The following is a 21,733-nucleotide window of genomic DNA, read 5'->3' on the forward strand; positions in this document are numbered from 1 at the left end:
GGCACGTATACCGCATGTTAGAGCACGTTAGTTAAAATAAACATTTTAAACTGTATTCGTGTCTCGCTCAGATCTTATTGTGGACAAGAGCGAGAGTGTGAGCGAAAAGGAGTGTCTTGTTACCACGATTCCTGAGAGATCCGGGAGTGTTGTGTTCTGGGTTGTCTAATCATTTTATTCTCCTTGTTTGTGTAGGAGAGCGAGTGAGACACTATAGTCGGTCCTGGGCTCGTGGGTACTAAGGCGGTTGGAAGGCACAGCCCCTATACACCAAGGTCCCATAATCCTGTACATGATTCTGTGTATGTGCAGAATCCCTGCAACACTGGCCTATATAGCCAGCATGCATACCTCACATCTCTGAGTACAGTCTACTCTAAATCACAGGCATGTTTGCCTTAATCTCTATTATTGAATTTCTGCTAACTTTCCACACCTCATTTCAAAGATCACAACCTCTCCTTCTGGGGAAACTTATACACCTGCAACCTAGTAATGTCTAATCTCCTGTAGCTCAGCTATTAATCCTGCCAACTATCTGCGTGAACACACGCACCACCTCAACCAAATCTAATGATCACACCTAAATCCTATTAATTGAATGTACCACAAAAATCTGAAGTAAACTGTTAGAATACTTCCTTAACTGCAGAATTTTAATCGCAACAACCAATACCTAATGAACCAATCACTAACTTTTAGGAGCAGCATCCCGCCCAGCATCAAGTGCTTCAATGTCTCATCAGGGCTAGTAAACGCTATATAAATTCAATTACAAAACAATATATTTTGGAGTATATGTTGTGTAGGCTCTACTAAAAACAACTTGTGAGCCTCACAGAAGGGTATTAGCTTGCCTGGACTTTACTTGGTACCTGGAGAGGCTCTCACGAGTAAATTCTTTAATCTTGAGCTCCTTTTAGGTAGAGCTGTAAGGCCATAAGCTACCCTCAATCCATAGAGAATTATTTTTAAAATATTGTGTAAGAAATTAATTTTATATTACAAAATAATACTTAACATAGGTTTGATTCAGTTAGCATAACCAGGCTGCACTAAGCTACATTATGAAAAGCGAATGTATAAATGTTGTATATGAGCATTGTTTTTCATTGCCTTACAGAAAATCGAAAGTCAGCTGCTGCCACAGTCTGTCTCTTCATGTGCAAATTAACATTTTTCTTTAGATTCCTTGACCGAAGAGATGCATTTTTGAAACATTATAATAGTATGTGCTGTATCTCAGTTGCAATATATGTTGTTTTGATCATGCAGAAATTTTTTGCAAGTTAATGCCAATGCTTCATTTCTTGTTTATTTCCTCTGAGAAGCTAAATGGTCAGAGTTAATAGCCAATGACATTTTTGTGCAAGTAGGTGATATTTAGGGTTAATTGGAATCTAATACTTTGATTGTTTTGCTATATAAGATGTCCCAATTTGGGAAAAGTTAACTGATTTTGCTATTGCACTTGAGAGAACTGTTAGCTATTTAGCGAGGGATAGATTTTTAATTTGACAATTGCCATGTGTGCTACTGTTATTTACTTTTTTAAAGACACATTGCATTATTCAATTCATTAAAGAATTGGCTAAATATCATTTTACTTTATGTACTGGTTAATTTGTTAATATATCTACAATCTGAGAACTGGAAGAAGCCTTGTAGTGCATACATTTCCTTAATGGTCTTGGCGGATTATTTGAGCTCAGGACTCTCCTTCTTATGCAAGCTGCCCGTCTTTAATGTTAACCTATTTGGAGCATCAACAATGACGACCTATTCCAATAGTGAAGATTAAAGAAAAGAAACTAAGAGGCTTTTGCTCTGAATATAGCAGGACAGGAACTGATTTAAGACCACCTATTAACATCATGTCCTATCAACCAGTTCCGATCTGGCTTCAGAGGAAGTAATGCATGACCAAATCTGTGGACCCATCAAGGAGGAAGGGGTTACTGTGTGATCTGCTTGGGGCTGGTAACTGAAATCATTCAGGGCATAGCACAGCTTGATTGCAAGAAATGGAGCCCTTTAGAATGTATTTAGTTGAAGGAACAGCTCGAAGGAAGAGATTAGATGGAACTTTGAGCACAACGTGCTTTGCAGGAGTAGAGAATAAAAAAAGTTCAAGAGGTCTCTTTATGGCAAAGGTCATTGTTTTTGGGGCCCAGCAATCAGATCTTGCGTTGATCACAAGATAGCCTATAGACTTTTATGTCTGGAGAAATTGCTGTATTGTATTCAATTACTCAGTGTGATAATGTGTCATCAAATTACGTTACTGAATTCAATTTAAGATTTATCTGTGTTTAAAAATGTGAAGGATGGTTGTGCGAGATGGGGCCGCTCTCAGCTGACCTGTCTCATCTGTGTGCATTTTGTCCCAGGGTGGTGCACTTTAGGCAACAAGTCTTCAAGATTATTAATGGCTGCCTATAGATTTCCATCCAGGTAAGCACAAAACTGATTGAGCAGTAGGTGGATGACTTCTCAGCAAATGCAAGTAATTAGTATTATATTTCCTTGTGTGGCTAAACTGCTCATTACCAGGTTTTGCCTTAGCCAGTTACGACCCCCATCAAACAAGTAATTTGAAAGTGTCATTATGGAAGTAAGAACAGAGGGTCCTACCAGTAACAGTGTTTGGTCTCCTTTCTTAAGCATTTGAAAGACCGAGTCATAAATAGTATGTTAGTGTTGTACAGTTTTCTATATTTTGGCCCAAAGATTATGCTTTGGCAGAATAGTAGCATTAGTCCGCCCTGCGGCTTTTGCTAGCTAACAATGTTGCTGGCACTATTATGTATAAGGACTAAAAATGTTTCTGAAGTATACACTTTAATGTGTTGCATTAGAATGTTTCTGAGAGATCACACACTACATAGTTACTTCTATTTTTTATTTGAAGTTCGAAGAGCATGGTATATCCACACAGCAGTTCAAACCTCTTTGTTTAAAGAATTAAACAGAAGAATCCCATATTCTGGAGCAATAGTCCTGGATTCACATCGCCTCACACACATAATCCCTTCCAATTTAAATAAGAAAACTCATCAGTGCAATGAACTTTTCATCTCGAAAAATCAGCAGCTAGAGACGAAAACATTAAAGGGAGTTTTAACTGCATGTGCACATAAAGCCAGCAAATGCTGGGGAACATTATGTACAAAAAAGTGGCGAATTTGCAGCCTTTAGAAATTCATACATGATTAAGATTAGTAATAGGAGAATGTGTTACTATTGTTTGAGGTTTTTGAATAACCAGGACTGAGGGGGTATTTATAAATATGTCATCCCACAAAAATACCTGTGCCTTTGCAATGTTAGTATAATGGATTTTGGATACCTTATATTAACAGCTAGGGCTCTCTTGACAAAGCAATCTTTCTACTGAGATACCTTGTCAAATCATTAACTTGTTCCTAGGTCCCTCATAGCGCTGAAACATATTAGACAAATTAAATTACCTATCAAACCAGATTAAAAATATTCACATATTCGTGTGCAGTGTCTAACTATACCTTGTATAAGAAAGCGGAGATGTTTTCATGCTGATTTCATTTGAACTCTAGATGGGGTTCTATATAGAGTGAACCTTTCCAGTACTGCGTCTATTTCAGCTGGCTGGCATCAGCCTCTACTGCTTAATAGATACCCAGCAGGCTCATCTTCATTTGTCCACATCAGACCCAACTTTGCATAAGAGTTCCTAATGTTTCACTGTACTCCACATTTCTCTTAAGAAATCATAGCCCACCTATTGATTTCTGTAACATATGTATGCCTCCATCACAAGTCCACTATGAATTATAGCCCAATATATTTTTTTAGCATAGGTATAGATGATACCTATGCTATACATATATAGCATAGGTATAGATGATACCTATGCTATAAAAATATAGTGGACTAAAATTCATAGAGGACTCATGATGAGACACAATGTGATGGTGTCCAACAGACGGTTGGACACCATCACATTGTGACTTATTCAAATTGAATAAAGAATGCATGAGTGTGTTAAAACGTTTTCTAAAATGCATATTTTTCGGTTAGTATTTTTTAATGCTAATGATTTCATAGTAAATATAGTCATAACCGATGAATCAATAATTTTGCTCTTAAAACAATCTTTTTTAAGGTTTAGAAGTGTGTTTATAAATGTAATTTGGCTATGCCACATTTTTGTAGTCACCATTTAATTAAAATGTATGCTGTTTCTCATGTTTTGTCCTTCTTGCTCCTGCACATTACCCCTCAAAACCAATGTCTCCCTGCGTGCCTTCTCTCCTCATACTTTTCACAGCGCACAGATTATTTTCCTTAGACAGTGTGTACTGTGAATGAAACATTCTTCATGTTCCCAAAGAATCATTCTGAAGGACATTTCCACTGGAAGTTCCGATGCAGGCGTGCAAACACACTGATGTACGAGTCTGTCTGAAAATGTATCATATTGTATTGTACATCTCTGGACTATGTTGAACTGTGGAAAGTAATGGAAGATTTCCTCTGCCTTAAAAATGAGTCAGTGCTCTAATATTTTTGGTGACAGTCTCAATTCTGATTTGCTCAATACGTGTTATCACTAGTCATGCCATTCTGAATTTGCACTTCTAGATTATTATCCGTGCGCAAATTGTGTAAAAAAAACCCTGGTTTTAGGGGTGAGCCAGAGGCTTTCCTTTTTCTACTAGAGATGCTGTTGGTGTTCCTAGTGAATCTGGCAGTTCGAAGTGACTCTGACTATTGTTAGACTTCATATTCTACTAGAGATCGTTTTTATGACTTTTGCTGCTTATTTGGGCTAGGAATTATTTCTCACTGTGTATTCTGTATTTGAGCCTTTATGGCAATACAGTCTTAATTTTTCTGTATTGCCTATTTGAGATTTTTTAATCAATTTTTCTACATTTTTTTTCCTTAGACTAGAACTTAATTATTGATTGGACCCAGGTATTTTGGGATTATGTAAATATTGCAGCACAGGTAAATATTGGGGGTTTGGCTTCCACAAGTGATAGCTACACAACTTACCCATGTGTTTTCGTTCCATTGGAATGCATTAGAAGAGTGCAACTTAGTTCAGACAATTGAAAGAAAACAACTTGAAAGATAACAGTAATATATGAAGTAAGCAAAATAAAAGAAGGATGTCTGAAAAAGCTACATTTTTAACTTGTGAGAATTTCAAGTAACCCCTTCCCCGAGTGAAACTCTATTTTGACTTCCTAAGTGTCATCAAAGACCTGGAGTGGGTAATGTCAGAGCTAAGAAAACAGATAAAGCATTACGAAGCCTTTGAAATATGTCTTATTCAAACTGAATTTAGACAACAACTTCATTGATCTCCAATTTCTGGACAGCAGGTCTAATGTGCAGGGGACTTACACATTTAATTCTGTGGTAGTCAAACCAGAGGATTTTTCTTTAAAGGCAGAACACCATTCGTGAACATAAATTGTAAAAAAAAGTAGGCTTTGTTACAAACATCAGTGTTGAATAAATAAGCCATAACTTAGAATTGGCAGCTGCACCAGTGTAGTTGAAATAGCCAGAAACCTTTTGCCCAGGAAGTTACTGCAAAGATAAAAATATGAATTTTGCTTACTTTTGTGTTTGCAAATAAATAGTAAGATACAGGTAGTAGCAGAGTGACACTAGCTTTTATAAATATTGTATTTATAACAAGTAGCAGCAGAACTACACAAAGGTTCATTGTACTTCTTGTTAAAAATATAAAACAAACTTTTTTTCCAGTCTCTCTACAGCAGGCCTATAGAGACTTCCCTCACTTAGCTCAGAGGTGGTTAATACTGTAATCAGGTTCAGAGCGTACCAATGCCATACAGTGAGTGACAGTTTCAGCACGGGAAGGTAATGAGTCTATTTGCAACTCTGGGTTATCAAGGTACTCTTAATTTGAAAATTGAATTCTGTCTGCAATCATAATAAAGATTCTCCAAACAGCCTGCAATGTATTGTAGGCTGCATGTGTTATTGTTAAGCGCATCCAGAATCATGTTGTGCTCTAGGCACTTAAAATCTGGAATTTACATGAGTGGAGGTATAACTACTGTCATCCATGTACATCCGAGACAGTTATTATTGTGCTTTCTGTAATGTTAAAAGCCAAAACCAATTCTTTTTATTCCTCTCATATTGGTAATTATCTTCTGATCCTGGTAACAGGAGTAAAGAATGCCTACACATTTGTGGCTATTTATAAAAATTTGGTATGCTTTCATATTTCTTGTGATTTTTCTACTGGCTTCCCTACTGATTGATCATTTCTTCCATTACAAGTTTTTAATAATATCAATGACTTGTGTCACCATGGCTTCCTGACTACTCACTCTTTATTAATGATTCACCTCTAAATATATGTAGTATGTAAGATCACATAGCTGAGAATCTTCTGTTGTGTCTGTACTTGTTATTTTTCTATGGAATGTTCAGTAGAGATACTTTAACAGTGTCCGAATAGATTTGTCACTTACTTTTCAATGAGGGCTTTTGAACTCCATGACCACAGAACAGAATTGTTTGTAGAAAATGTGATACGGAGGTAGACCTGACAGTATCTCCAGATACAACTGATCATCAGATCTTTCTTGATTCATGAGAAAATGAATGAGCAATTATGAACATCCCACATAACTAGGTCTGCTATTTCTCAAGTGATAGAACTGAACATGGCCATGTGAGGACTGAGGCATCCAGAAAGATCCTTTGCATTGTGTGATTTTTAATTTGTATGATAAACCAGAAGTTGAGCTCACCAAGTTGTTTCTATTCAACTCTAGGAGTATGCTAACAGCATCCAGCTAAAATTCAGTTCCGGTGCCAGACTTTCAACTGTTCACGCAAGGTCGGTATTTCTTCCATCCTAAAGGAGTATATTAAGGGCTCTTCTGTTGGTGCCAATGCCACCAGTACATACTAGTTTGCTACCCTGAAGTGGTTTAAGATACAACTGAAACAAGTACTCAGTGATAATGTGCAACCCCCATTCATGTTATCTAACTTTCTGTGGTACGAGTCATTTGTGAAACTGAGGAACTGAAATACATTATTTGCATGTTAGACAATCTCTGATTGTTGAAGAGTGTCTTTTGTAGCAAGTAATTACTTTCTTGATTATTCTTGAGGATAGCTTTGATGTACTTTCTGTGCAGTACTGACCACTCATTTCCATGTTTTAGTACAGAAAATGAGTGCAGGACAAAGTGACTACATTTGTTTCTACTGTAGATTTGCCAATTGTTGATTTAAATATATTTGAAATCAAGTTTATTCTTCAATACAATTCCTGCTGTTTCAATGATTAACTAAATGTTATAGTCATGCATATGCTCCAGTGTGAACAGAAAACAGACTTGAAGATTCACCAATAAATACATTATAGATTTGTATGTGCAATGAATGCATCAATTGTACAGACAACAGTGATTCCATTTTTTTAAAACTTTATTCAGGGCATTGATTACCATATACTTCAATAAATATGACACATCCAATATTGTGTTCTTGATAGTCAGTGCATAGATTTGGTAAGGATTTCATTTTCCCTTTAAATATTGTATATGTTGCATGGTCAAACCAAGATATTCCCTGGTGAGTTCATTAAAGAATGAGAAAAGAGAACAGAACACAGCAAAAGTAGTGAACTACAACAGAGATGAATAACAAAAGCAGTCGGCGTATTACCACTACAGTCGATTCCTGATAAGTGAATAACCAGATTGATTTTTCACCATGTTTTATTCACTTATCAGGAATGTTTCTTCTCTATCTGTTTAAGCAACTGACTATGCTAACAATCACCAGGCATTCCAAATCAAATTCTGCTGGCATTGCTGGGAGAGTAAAACTAAACTGCATAAATTTACAACTTTTAATTTTCTCCATATGAAGCATACTAAAGTGTTGGTTAACACTACAAGGTACCCTCAATTGATGCAAAATTAAAATAAGCATGAGAAAGTTCCTTAAGAAATGATTGGTGCTAAAAATGTAGGTGTTGCAATTTGCCATGCACATTATAGAGAAGGCTTTGAAGATAGCTAGTTACATGAGTAAACAATAATGCCATATGCTTTACCATAGGTTGCACTGCATATAAAAAAATTCAGCCACAACTATTGTTTTCTTTTCAATCAAAGTGCAGGGTGAGTTTTTGCAGCATTTTACCTATTTTTTGTTTGTTTAATTACCACATGATCTTGTCAGTATGCTAAAGAGTTTCATATTAGCACGTAGCATTTAGTATGGTATACTATTTTCTGTTTAAAGGAAACATCAACCAAAATTAAGTGTTAGCATTTATACAGACTCTACTTTCATTACTAGATAGCTCTTTTTTCCTTTAAATTTATATTGCCCTATTTGCTGAGCTTCACAATTTGCATTCAAGGTCAAACTTAAATGGCTGGTATTGTCTCCACAGGATGGCATCATTGTGCCCCATCTGTCTCTCTTAACTGGCATGGTTTCTCCTCTTAACTGGATAGTTGAAGAGCAGTGTGTGTTTTACAAATACAGCCCAGACATACCATCCAGGCAGACGGAGTCAACTTTCAATATTAACAAATGGCTACATCCAACTATAAAGGCTCTGAGGTTTTGAATAATAAAATATATAATGATACTTGAAAGGAACATCAAAAACATGTGAATCAAGTCTGGGCCTGTTAAAACACTATCACTTTAATTTTCGTTGCAATTTCCCTTTGATTTTAATCAAACGTTTTGGTTCAAATCACAAGATGATTCTGCCAATCTGATTTACGGTATATTATATTACATCTGCAGACATTGATTTGTGAAATCTAGCTTCTGTATAACATGCTTTAATTACTGCAGGACCTCAACTCTTGTAAAGATGGTGCCACAAAAGTAGCATTTAGTACCAATGTAAAATATATTGATTATGGGAAATATGTGTATGAACTTCTGATCTGTATGTCTTTAGCACCGCTGTTCATAGTAAAGGGTAGCATTGGTACACATTTCATCAAAGGAAATAATTCATGGTTACAATGATCTATTGTGTCACCCAAGGCATAAGTATAGGGTAAATGCCTTCACCTAAATTCGATGGTCTCTTTGTGAGCAATGTATTTCTCTCCATTTGCAATGGGCACTGTTGGGAGCCATGGTTTGTAGGCCACAAGCAGGCACTTTAATTGGTAGAAGCAGCAGGCAGGGGTGCCCTGACAGATTTGACTAAGGCTTGTTGGCGTTTTTCTCTTGGTGGTTAACCATACCCTGAGTCTGCCTGTTTTTAGTGGCTATGACATGGCAGGCCTTCCATGCAACTTCCGATGCTTTGATAAACATTCATGTCTAGATATTTTTTAAAGATCCTATAGGATGTGGACATCGCGTACATATGCTGGAATATTAAACTGACATTTTACTCAGTTACACTGAAATAAACAAATCTACGATCTAGGAAGCAGACAACTTAAAAAATCTGTATGTAGTTAACCCTGGAAATTTAAGTTGTAGAATTCCTTGTGCCTGAAAATCAACTATTCACTTAAGTGGAATCGACTGTATCATTTCTACACAACAAATAGAAAAAAAAAACACAGACGTGGAACAGTGAGGTGTGTAATGTAGTACCACATACAATGATCACCAACAATACAACACACAAAGAGAGAGACAGGTATTAGGAAAATGGTTTAATATTGGAGACAGAAGCAAAAAACTGCATCACACAATAACATACGTTACAAAAATACGTTTGACTGTTTCAACTACACGGTTATGTTCACAATGAAGACAGAAGAGTCAGAAAAAAGCTTTGATCTAAACAGCAAAAAGCAAACCCCTATTATTTAACTAATACATTTATCCACTTAAAGTGACCGAGTACTTCTAATACTACCTTATTGTCTAACTGCACAATACATAATAAAAGATGAAACTTACCGCTTGATTTTAGACAAAATTCTAATGCAATATATAAGCAAAAGGTGGGGAAAAGAAAGCAAGCCAAAGTTTTTTAATTCCTGAAAACAAAATCAACTTTCTTTCAACTGAACCAAATAGTGAATTTTAAATCACCCAAAGCCAAGGCCCACAAGAGTAAGCCACAAAAACATTTCCATTTGTTTTTAATCTCCAGTATAAAAAGGTTGAACTTGTACAAAATGCATAAGTAAAATCAGATTATAGAAACAGGAAAGCCTGATTTTTCTGTTGGCTCAAATTCCATCAAATAACAAATCCAAATGCATTGATACAACAGAAACAATACTCAAATGGTCTTACAGTTTCCACAAAATTGCATTTTGACTTTGGCTTTTCTTAGACAATAATTTAAAACTATTTCATAACTTCTAAACAAAATAATATTCAACTACAAACAACAATTCTCACAGCACAAAAAACACATACATTTCCTTTGCTTGACATTTTGCAAACAATATTATGAAACTACAGGTTTTTATTTTGTCATTTAGCACTTAAGATAATAAAAAAACAGTTAAAATGATTCCAGAGTTGCACAAGCCAAAGAATCATTTACCCCTATGGTGATCGAAAGCTGAACACAGTCCTTCCCTATTGGGCTGCCTTTTAGTGCAAGCCTTGGATTTAGAAACATAAATGATCTGTTCAATTCCATCGTGTTTTGATTTTACTGAAACTATTTTTTTTGTTTATGTCCTTCTTTCTTGTGTAATAGATGGCAGTGTAGAAGGTACTGGGGATAGGATCTTCTTGAAGAGGGTGCAAATTGGTGAAAGAAGAGCATTTTGTTTTGTGCTATCTTAGATGTACTTTATCACTTGAAATTAAATGATACGATGAAAACAACAGCAACAAAAATCATAGTCCCAGATGTGCTTGCACTTCAGGACTATCCTTAACAATATCCAATATGACTTTTAAGAATATATGTAGTTGACTTAAGAAAATTAGGATGGGGAAAAGTTAAAAACGTGGACAACAAGTTCTAAATTCTTATATATCTATAAATTTATATATCTACATTTATATCAATATGCAGGTTCATCTGCAAATTGCCGCAAGAAGTACAAAATAGCCCTCAATGGAGAGAAGAAGGCCACAGGCATACAGTAGTAAACACTTGTGAGAATAATATACATTATCTTTTAGGTACATATGTTAGAATAAATATTTATTATTCTTTATGCATTATTTTAAAAACTATCCCTTTTTCATTTTAGGGCTATAACACAGAAACAGGTTGAGTGGTGGAGTTAGGTTGTGTATATTTCAGTTTGTTAGAGGGTTTCACATTCATGGAATAATGTTCAAGGCTTTTGCCTGAACAATAATGTAGGCAGAACCTACCATGGCACTTTTCACTTTTGAACTATCAAGATGACAATAATAACAGATATATTAATTTAATTTGATAGTGATTATAATTAATATAGACCTGAATCATGATGTGTGCTTCATACATCTGTTAGAAATCTTCCATCGCCAGGTCCAAGTTGGTGTAAAACTAGAATAACAATGCTTCATCATGTAAAGGAGTATCACTATATAGTGTTAAAGTGTTAATGATCTCAAATAGGTATTTGAGACTATAAGGGAGATTATTGGAAGAATGGCTAAATATTGAAAGAAAAGTATTAACTCAGCTTGCAGTAGGGAATTATTAAGCAATCTGTGTGAAAATAAGTAGAAATGCTAGATTAAAAACTGTCAAAAAAGTGTGGTGTTTTAATAACTTTTATTGGGTACCCCACACTCTAGATTGGTTGTCTGTCAGAATCTGATGACAAAATATAATCTGACATATATTAAGGCTTACAATATTTATCAAACAGACATTTCACTATTGGGTGTAGATTTTCCAATATTAGGTCCAATGGGAAAATGCTTTTGTAAGCAATATTTAGGACACAATATTTTGGTCAAACAATATTTAGGCCATGATACTCTGGTATCATCATGCTAGTTAGAATGAGAATTATCTTTTTTGTTTTTATTTCATAACAACTACTAATGTAAGCAATATCTCAAATACTGTTACTTGATTTGATATGAAATTGTGACTATAATAACTTATAAAGTGTCCCTTTATAGTTAGCCTGGACAAACAAACTTTTCTAAACTAGTGTTTAAATATGCTTACACATACTGTGTATTATAGTAGAGATGCCCTTTGGTCTTCTGTTAACTTTTTACAGTCTGATGCAGAGACTTGGTGGGTATACTAGACTTTAAATTGTTAGAATATTCAAAAGTACTAATTTGATATAGATCATTGTTAGTACGTGCAACATGAGTTGACAAAGTCAGTGTTGGATTCTTTCATGTTGTTTCTAAGGTGATTTTTAAAAGGATTAGACTGGAGGAAGGAGCTCATAGCACTACCCTTATTTTCTGCAAAGTGCAAGAGCGATCACCCTGGAGTAATTTCAAGGGTGCTACTTCCTTCCACATTTTTAAACTAAGAAAGAAGAACACAAGACCAGGTGCAGGAGATAGTCAATATATAATGAAAAGATTATATGGTTTAGCAGGGCATTACATAGCCATTAGTAACAAATGTGACATAATTAATGAATTTAAACATGGCACTGGATAATACAGTGCTCTAAAATGTAAATTAACTAAGCATTTAAATACCATATTTATGCCACTTACTGCAAAATGTTAATTTAAAAAGCATGTAATGACAATTGTTCCAACTATAACATTGTGTGTGTGTGGGAGGGGGGGGGGGTGGAGCTTGCTATGGCAAAAATATTTACCAATTGTTAAAACAACATAACATTTCAAACATCCTAAGCTATGTGGTCAATTAATATCCTTTGCACAATAGCATAGTAAGATTATGAATTAACTTTCCACAGGAGTTGCCTGCCTTTCAATACAATTAAAACAAATAATTCTTTGAGAGGTAATTAACACCAAGTTTCTGCTTCAGATTATAATACTTAGATATCTTTCTTCTGTTATAAGAACAAATAAACATCATGGTATTGAACATTTTCCCAAGTTAACTATCATAATAAATAGTTATATTGCACTACTGGGTCTCCAAAAGGAGCTCTAGAGTGCACAATGTGATATAACATATTACAGTGGCAGTTGAAGACAGAATAAAATTAGCAGAAAAAATAGGGTACATTTGAAAGCCATATTTAAATTGCAAGCCCTCTTGCATATTCATTGTAATGTGCTGGGGGGAAAATGGAACAACGGGATTAGAGTGAGAAACGTCAATTTCTAGTCTGTAGAAATGGTGAGAGTTAATCAGTGGCCTAACATTTGATTAGTACTCATGATGTCTAGCATGGACTGATTGATTTGTTTGACCTTCAGCCTATGACAGTTGAAAATATGACCACCTGGTCAATACTAAAATCATGTTATTAATGATAACTTGAAGGCTTCATCAATGCAACGCTGTGCATAATATTGCTGACTACAAATGGAAGATCTTCAATTTGTAGAACGTACTATAATAATTAGATATAATTTCTCACAGGTTCTAAACCACCTGTTTGGAGAACAATGGATTGTGAGAATAGGATATCATTTATTGCTAGCTGGACACAGTTGAGATGACCATGGGCCTATTAGCGGAACCCTTTTAAACATTATGTGAATGGGATGTTCTTCCTTTCAAGTTAAACATTCTTTAGAACTAAAAACTGAGTTAATTTGAGATCACTGTTTGTAAGCTAAATGCTTTTATGTGGTGCAATGAATTCGGATTTGACCATGGAATATATTTCCCTGTGAGTTACATGCTAAATGGTAGAACTAAGAATTGTGTAACCAATTGATCTTTGAGATTTGAGGGCTTTGACTTTATCTTTTATCTCTTTTTGCAATCCCTGAACATGACAAACATTGACAAAAACCTTTCACAGTGAAAAAAGAGTTATTTTTCCAAAATATGAAATGCTTTCAAATGCTTTTCAAAGTAACACTGAAAAACATTTGGATTTTTAATTTCATCAACAGGATCCTGACAATTAAAATCAAAATGACTAAGCTTCAGAAAACTGGATGGTATCCTTTCAGTTCATGCTTTCCTCTTTGTACTGCTACTGATTCAGGTCACAGTAAATTAATACATTTGCTTAACATGGAATTAAAGGAAGTGCTATTCAAATACAGCCTTCTCTTCCTTTTTTTCTCATAAAAAAGTGATGACTATGTGTAGAACCTCAACAGTTCAAGACAGGGCTGAGTAAAGGGGCAAGGAGAGTTCAAAACTTTCTCACCTTAGAGGTTTTCAAAGATTATGAAAAAATACATTTGTGAGGTTTGCTTTCACAGCATTGATGTGCAGAGTGGTTAAAAAGTGTGACACATGGGCACTTACACAATGTCTTACAAGAAACATCAAAGAGAAAGAACAATAACAATTTCAGGCAACAAGACCACAGAATACCAAGTTAACAAACTTTGTAACCTTTGCTTTTTAAATATCGGGGATTTATACAAAACACATAATAAAATACCCATGTTATCAAATAACTTCTCACATGAAACACATTGAAGCTTTAGGCAGGACGTACCTTTGGAATTTGGCACTATATTTTCACTGATTTTTTTTCTTTGCAAGAAAAAAAACAGATCACATTTTGCTGAACACAAACACAACTAAGTTTTTCTCACAATAAAAAAGGACACTAATGCTTCACAAGCCAAGACAGAACATATTCTGGAATATTTTTTGTCTTTACATGAAATTATAGCAAACAACTTTTTTTGAAAACCTTTTTCTTTTGTTGTTCAAGTAAACCAAATTTGACTTTTGTTTTATTTAAAACTTGTCTTACACACAAAAAACACTGAGGACTGTAAGACTTGGTGAAACCACAACTCAACTCACAGAAGCACCAACGTAACACAGTTTACAGTTACCTTTCTCCTGTACATTTAAACAGTATAAAATATAGGTAATTTCATGTGCATTTAACCATGGATTGTCTAACTGTGAGTCAGTTCAGCAAAAGGTGACAGAAATAGGTAGTATTTGCCCCAAAACAGGGTAAATATATTCTTATACTAATCTACAAAAAGTGGTTCTCTATATATATTTTAATGAGAAAGTGAGCCACCTAAAATGGCCTTATCAAAAAACTTTACACTGCCTGAAAAATGTAAAAACTATTACAGAGCTCTAGAGACGTAAAATCAGACAGTTTCTCTCTAACTGTTTTGGAAGTAGTCTGCTTCAGGTAGAATCCAACGTTTCTGTGCCCCTGGACACATATTGCTATTGTAACAGTGACCAGGCAGAAAGCCAATCCCTGTATAATACTTTCAAGTCTGCTTTATGAACCAAAACAAAATATAAAGAAAAACAAAAAGAAATGAAAAAACATTTTGCCACAGGTTTTTTCTTTTTGTATAATTACTTTTTCTTAAATTTCAGTCTTGTGTGAATGCAGCAATACTTTTTTTTCACATTGACTTCCCAGGATTCTTAGCTAGATGAGATAACATGCAAATTTTAAAAAGATCAAAGGTCAGTCAGTACAAGGACCAAATATGATGTGAGGTAAGAAAGACATCAGAGAAACAATGACTGGACGATGAAACTTTTTTTTTTTTGAGACGCCACAGGGACATGCTAGGCAAACGATGAACTAACAGGCATGAAGATGTCTAGGGAAAAAACAAGGAAGAGGACAAAGTTACACAGAAATATATGCAGCAGAAACAAAACAAAAAATACATTTATGGGTGCCAGGGAGAACACAATGCAAATCCTTTATTTTAATAGTTCATAAGCCAGTCCCATAATTTGCATTTATGATTGATACTTAAAAAAATCACAACAATGAATACCCAAAAATAATTCATCCTGTGATCGAGTAAAGCAACAGTTGGAAGGATGAATTAGTTTTAGGTTTGTGGAGGAAAATAATTTCAACAAAACACAAGTAGGGATCAAGCCACACTTTTTTAAAACAGATAACGGAGACAAACAAAAACAAAAAATTGCACACATACGCACACACAACAAAACAAATGAGTGTAGGAGCAATGTATAGACTGCCGAAAGTCTAGGGATCAACAGTGAAAAAAAAGATAATTCTTGGCACAACAAGATACTCTAGAGACTACTTCAAAATGACCTAGCTAGCATTAGGAACTGTTCTTTAGGTATCCAATAAGTTAACAATAGGCAATAAATAACTTCCATTATTTCTGAGGCAGTAAAAATTTTTGTATAAAAATAGAAATGCTTTTTTACAAATAAAATTTACAGGCCTGTGGCTTTCTTTTTATTATTATTAAATTTATCTTTCAAGAAACATCAAGTATTTTCACTCGTGTTTTATTTTTAAAACCCTGTAGCTTTAGAAACAGATCTCCAAGTCTTTTATTTGTTCTTTACATGAATCATTTCCAAAAAGAATAATAATAATAATAATAATAATACTAATTGTAATAAATAAAGGTAGATTTGTGTAAGTAGACCAGTCATGTAATGTCTCTCTTCAGAATGCAAACTATATTATTATTCTATAAATATGCCAACATGGTGGAAGAATTGTGTGCGAATGTGTGCGCATGTGCATTTCAGAAATGAGTGCTGAGAGTGACATGTGTTTCAAACTAGGCTACCATATAAATATCTAAATTTCTAGCCCCAACTTATTCGATTGGGCCCAAAACCAGCCTTTTAATCCGATGGAGTGCCCTCATGGCACAAGTGGTTACAGAGTTTAATTGTACAAATCGTCGATGCCATCCTTAAAATGTAAAATTAAAAAAAATATAAAGAATAAAGATAAATTAACAGCAAAACAGAGCATTGCAGCACATTTCTTTGAGTACTGGGTAAGAATAGGTAGCCAGTGCAATAATAGCAAAGAAGGGGAGGCAGAGAGGGGAAAATGGAAGCGTTAATGTAAAAATAACTGTCTCTTTTGGTGAACGTTGTCGATGTGCTCCTCCTCAGCCCCCCCCGTGGCAGACAGGCTGGCTCATGGGACTTACCCTAAGAAAGCTAAAATAAGAGCAGTGAGCATCAGGGGGTAGGCTCAATAAGGTTTGCTGTCATTTTTGGAGCGTTTCAGCTGAACCTTCAAGCGTTTCATGCCGATCTGAAACCCGTTCATGGCCTGGATAGCAGCTTGTGCGGAGACAGGATTGTCGTAACTAACAAAACCTAAAAAACACACAGAGGGAGAATAGGGAAGACATAGTTAGAACACTGTGTGTGCAGACACATTTCCAGGCACACAATTAGTTGTTGTTGCTTAAGTATAAACATTTGTATCACTTTCATCAAATTGTTTTTGTTTATCATTCTTTGTGTGCCTTTTTCAATACTTTTCACCCTACCCTATGCAACTGTAACTCAAAAGGTGGGCAACACTTTCTAATTATCGTCCCCTTTCATGCAGGTATCACATGAAAGGGGCATGCAATGAGTGTTCCACCGCAACACCCATTGCTTTTTGATGCTGCCCCAGATTTACAAGGATTTGTAAATCTGAGGCAGCGCCAAAAACTAAAGCCACTGAATAGCAGGCATTAGATTGGCGCCATGAGGAGAAATACTTTACTTTCTCTTCATTTTTGCTCTTTCTATGTGTGCTGCATAGAAAGAGCATATCGCATTTAATCGCCTTTAAAGATAGTTTATGTGCAAGAAGGTCTCCCTTCCTACATGTGAACAATCACCCTGCAACACAGACCACAGTGCAAGGGTGCCTGTGTTGCAGGGAATCATCATTGCAAAGTAGGGACCCTCGCATTATGGTGCAAGACCGCTTTTTTTTGCGCGAGTGCAAGGGTTTTATTGAAAATACGATGCATCCTTGCATTTTTAAAATGACGCAGCGCTGCGCTGCTAAATTGCTCGCCGCGCTGTGCCATTGCCTAGTAAATATACCACACAGTCTCTAGAAGAGAGTCATTAATGTTATTTTTTCTTGCATTTAAAGAATGAGAGTGTGAGCTAGAGAGATAGAATGAGTGAGAGGTGCAGAGTATTTCTAGACTGTCAAGGCATAATGCATCTCTTCTTTCTCTTGCATGTCTGAATATGTTGTAAGTTCAGGAACCACATGCCCCTCCATGAAAAGACTATTTTCAGTTCATGAAGTTGTTGTCAATAATAGGTCAACTCATTTGACTCTAAATAAAGTCACTGATTTCGGAAACCTGCTTGACTTTGGAACTAATAATACCTAACTCACACATATACAGCCAGATGTACATCTTGCTAAGCTTCTGACTAGGCTCTGCTGGTAAGAGGAAACTCATTCATAAATTAGTGAAGCAAGGTCCTGCTTGAAACTGTCATTTCTTGCCACAAAGGCTGATGCTGTAATTGCAGTTTCGTATGGAAGCTCATGACAGAATGTCACCATTACACGTCTGAAATTCAGTTGTCCAAATCAATAGTAGTCCCCAGATGATAGGAGGTTGCCTCCTATTCTTTCCATTCAGTTTCAATATTTCCTTAGAAAACATAAGATTATGCACAAAAAAAACAATCATACTCTTGCAGTTTCTCTGTATGTTCTGTTTAGTATTCTTCTGCAACTGAGGACACAGTTTTCACTTCACCGATAATCTACAATGTACACTTTTTAAACGGGCTCTTTGTTGGGGATCCATGAGACTTCTATGGACAATGTAACCACCTCCTAGAAGGTAGCATACCAACTCAATGTTCAAAGAAGGCTGTCTTCCCTGATGCATATAGGGAGCAGTGACCTTGACCCTGGGGCTTGGACAGGGAGATGTGCTCTGCAGAGAAGGCATTGTTTCCTCCCGCACCCAATGTCATCAGAAGTCTTCCATAATACAAGTTTAGATTATCCAGGAGGAGGGTGGGCCTTCCTACACAGCAGACATGGTCACATGGAGCTAAAATATAGAGATATTTCCAAAGGGATTACTAGAATGATGGAATATGGGTTATGACCCCAGTTTTATGAGAATGGGAAGTAACCAGCCAGATAAAATATTTTTTATTAAAATTAAATATTTGTAATATATTAATTGGCAAAAACAGACAGGACAATAACATGGATAGATTTGTTCCAATAAGCCCCATATGTGTTGCGGGTGCCTGCCTGACCACTCCACTATAGCAGCCTTGTGAAGTGACGCATATGGATGGTCATGCATTGCGCAACATAACCATGTTTAACATGATGGCACACGTAGGCAAGAACCACTACAACATGAATCCGCCTTTTTGGATCCCATGGTAGTAAGTATACAGTGCTGTGGCCCTTGAACTGATTTGCCAGACACTCGATCAAACAGCAACGGTGAGCATGGAGACAAAGTACTGATGATTACCTCGGGTCGTGTTTATATTTTACTGTGTGAGTGACCTGTGAGATCCTAGGGGGCAATAAAGCCCTGGCGAAAATGTATGTAACGTGTATGATTGGGTGACAACATCAGAAAGCTTTATGTGTGATAATTTATAAGAATCCCCTCATATCTACTAGTGATAACCAATGGAGCGTTCCTAGGCACGAGAATGTAGTGTGTGCAATGATCCACAAGGATGATCCTATATTTGTGTTATCCTGTGAGTGATAATGTGTCTGCATATCCATCAATTGACTATGAATATGAGAGATTTTAAGGAAAGATGAAAGTAACTCCTGAAGTATGGTTGTGGTAATGATTGTGTGTGTGTGTGTGTGTGTGTGTGTGTGTGCGCGCGCAAGCATGGCATGAAAGGTGTCCACACCCTGAATTGAGCCCTAACCCTATAATTTGGGGGTTATTATTATTATTATTATGCATTTGTAAGGCGTAATGAATCATTCCCGAGGGGATCTCTCGGCGCCTGTTATTTGAGGTATCCTGTTTGTTCTGAAGAAATTTGGACAATTGAATAAACGAAGGAAACATGTTGACAATGTAGATGCTGGGGTCCAGTAAATACCCCATAGCATCTAATTTGTTTTTATCAATTTGCCCTAAATCCCCAATAATAGAAATAACAGAAGTGTTTTTCTATATGCAATTTTATTTGTAGATTTCCTCACCAGTCAGCAAAAAAGCCACGAATAAAATGTATGTGCTCCCTCCAAAAGTGGAGTTTAGCCCACCCAATGTCAACAATAGCATTGGGTGCAACCCAGTGATGCAGCATGCCACACGAATAGTATGTGGGTGAGGGCTCATAAAAAATAAAATTGGTTGTCCTGATCGGTTCTTTATATTGGGAAGTAGGTACAAACTATATGAATAAACATTTGATTTTTGAGTATCTGGAGAACTCGAGGTTCATACCCTTTTAACTCTTCTTCCACATTCCCTATTTTTGGTATAATAAAAATCTAGGCCACATGTAGGGTACACGTGAGTGTGGTGCACTAAAGGCTTTCAGGAACGAGGACGGTCACAAAAATTTACTTTTTAAATGTACAATGCAGGCGCTGATGATACGGGTGAATCACATCCTTCGTGGAGAGCACTGTTTCGTGAAGTTAGTATGCTACCCTCATTTTTCTGTAGTACACAAGTTTTATCATTTTCTCGCAGGCATGTTCTGTAAGTGCTCTCATGGAGAAGGCTCACCATAGATTCCTCATTATGCACGGAATTGAGATGATATTCAACAGTCTTGTTAAACATTGGCTGAAAGGGAGTGTTCTCTCCTGTGTCTGAAGTGTGAGATACTTGTTCCAGAGGAACTCCCTCGTGTTACAGTCCATCTCCAAGCCTGTGGACTGCCAGTGACAAGAATTTTCTCAGTGTGCCTTTAGAAAGAGGTGGGTGAGCAGCACCTTTAGCTGGCCCTTCCCTGAGCTGTCTCTTGGCTCCATAAGCATGGAAGTCTTTGACCAACAAGACCACAGGAAGTAAAGTCCTAATACGCTTCCTGCTCTACTCAATTGGGAAGAGTGGAACTGTTCATCCAACCATTTCTATGGCTCAGGATCCCACAAGTGGAAGTTTCATACACTAGCAATGCACATGTTTCAGAAGTTGAAAGACTGGTGCAAGACAGACAATAAAATAAAGAACCTTGTAGTAGTTAAGAAAGTCATAATAATGTTAACTGTCTTTTACTTATTGCTTGCACTTTGTAAATCTGTTGTTTTTGTGTATTATTTTTAGGTGTTATTTGTATTAAACTCAATAGTAATAGACATTGGTAGGATGTCATGCCTTTGTAACTCTGGGAATATATCGAGCCTCAAGCACACAGACAAAGTTTGTTAAGTGCTTGAAAAGTTACAGTTGGTTAATTTGTTATCGGATCTCCTCTTCCCAATTACCCCATCACACAATATAGTACATGCCAAACTCACTGTAGGCTCTGTGCATTTTGTACTCTATGACTTCTGGAAATATAGTCAATTTATACTCAAAACGCACCCACCCCTCACATACATTCACTCAAGTATTAATGCATTCCATTGTGCATTCTGATGACCTCTGGCGACCTCTAGAGTTAACCTTTCCAGTGATATTGGTCACCTCTACAGTTTATTGTTGTTCTCAGAAATAGATCTTCGTTCCACGAATCAACACAGAAAGTACCTATGCATATATAGCAGGGCCACTGGAAGTATGATATTGTGCATCTGCAGCGTTTTTCACATAACTATAGATTAGCATTTGCCACATAATCCATCATCTGCAACATACTCTTTTGCACAGGTTGTCTGGTCACCTTTCTGTTGCTTTTTGCTATATTTTGGGTGTTAAACTGGTTCTTGTAAGTTGCAACCTATGTCCAGACAGCATTAAGTGTAAAAATGAGAAAACAATT

The 21,733-nt window shown here is 36.2% G+C and overlaps 1 protein-coding gene across 38 annotated transcripts in view; it reads right to left on the bottom strand.

The window, feature by feature from the left end:
• Window positions 1–9,680: 9,680 nt before the first annotated feature.
• CELF2 (CUGBP Elav-like family member 2) overlaps window positions 9,681–21,733 on the bottom strand; it is a 1,172,172-nt gene continuing 1,160,119 nt past the window's right edge. For 24 of the 38 annotated variants that reach the window (XM_085653512.1, XM_085653508.1, XM_085653519.1 and 21 more), the window contains 2 exons: window positions 16,969–17,140; window positions 13,182–15,627 (listed from right to left, as the gene is read on the bottom strand). In XM_085653512.1, the coding sequence (XP_085509638.1) occupies window positions 17,013–17,140 (128 nt within the window). In that variant the 3' untranslated portion in view covers window positions 13,182–15,627; window positions 16,969–17,012. Of the gene's footprint in view, window positions 15,628–16,968; window positions 17,141–21,733 lie in introns of all 38 variants that reach the window. The other 14 variants (XM_085653524.1, XM_085653515.1, XM_085653510.1 and 11 more) reach the window with 1 other exon arrangement.

This window comes from Triturus cristatus, chromosome 4_1 (assembly GCF_964204655.1).
Source record: "Triturus cristatus chromosome 4_1, aTriCri1.1, whole genome shotgun sequence".
Classification (NCBI taxonomy): Eukaryota; Metazoa; Chordata; class Amphibia; order Caudata; family Salamandridae; genus Triturus; species Triturus cristatus.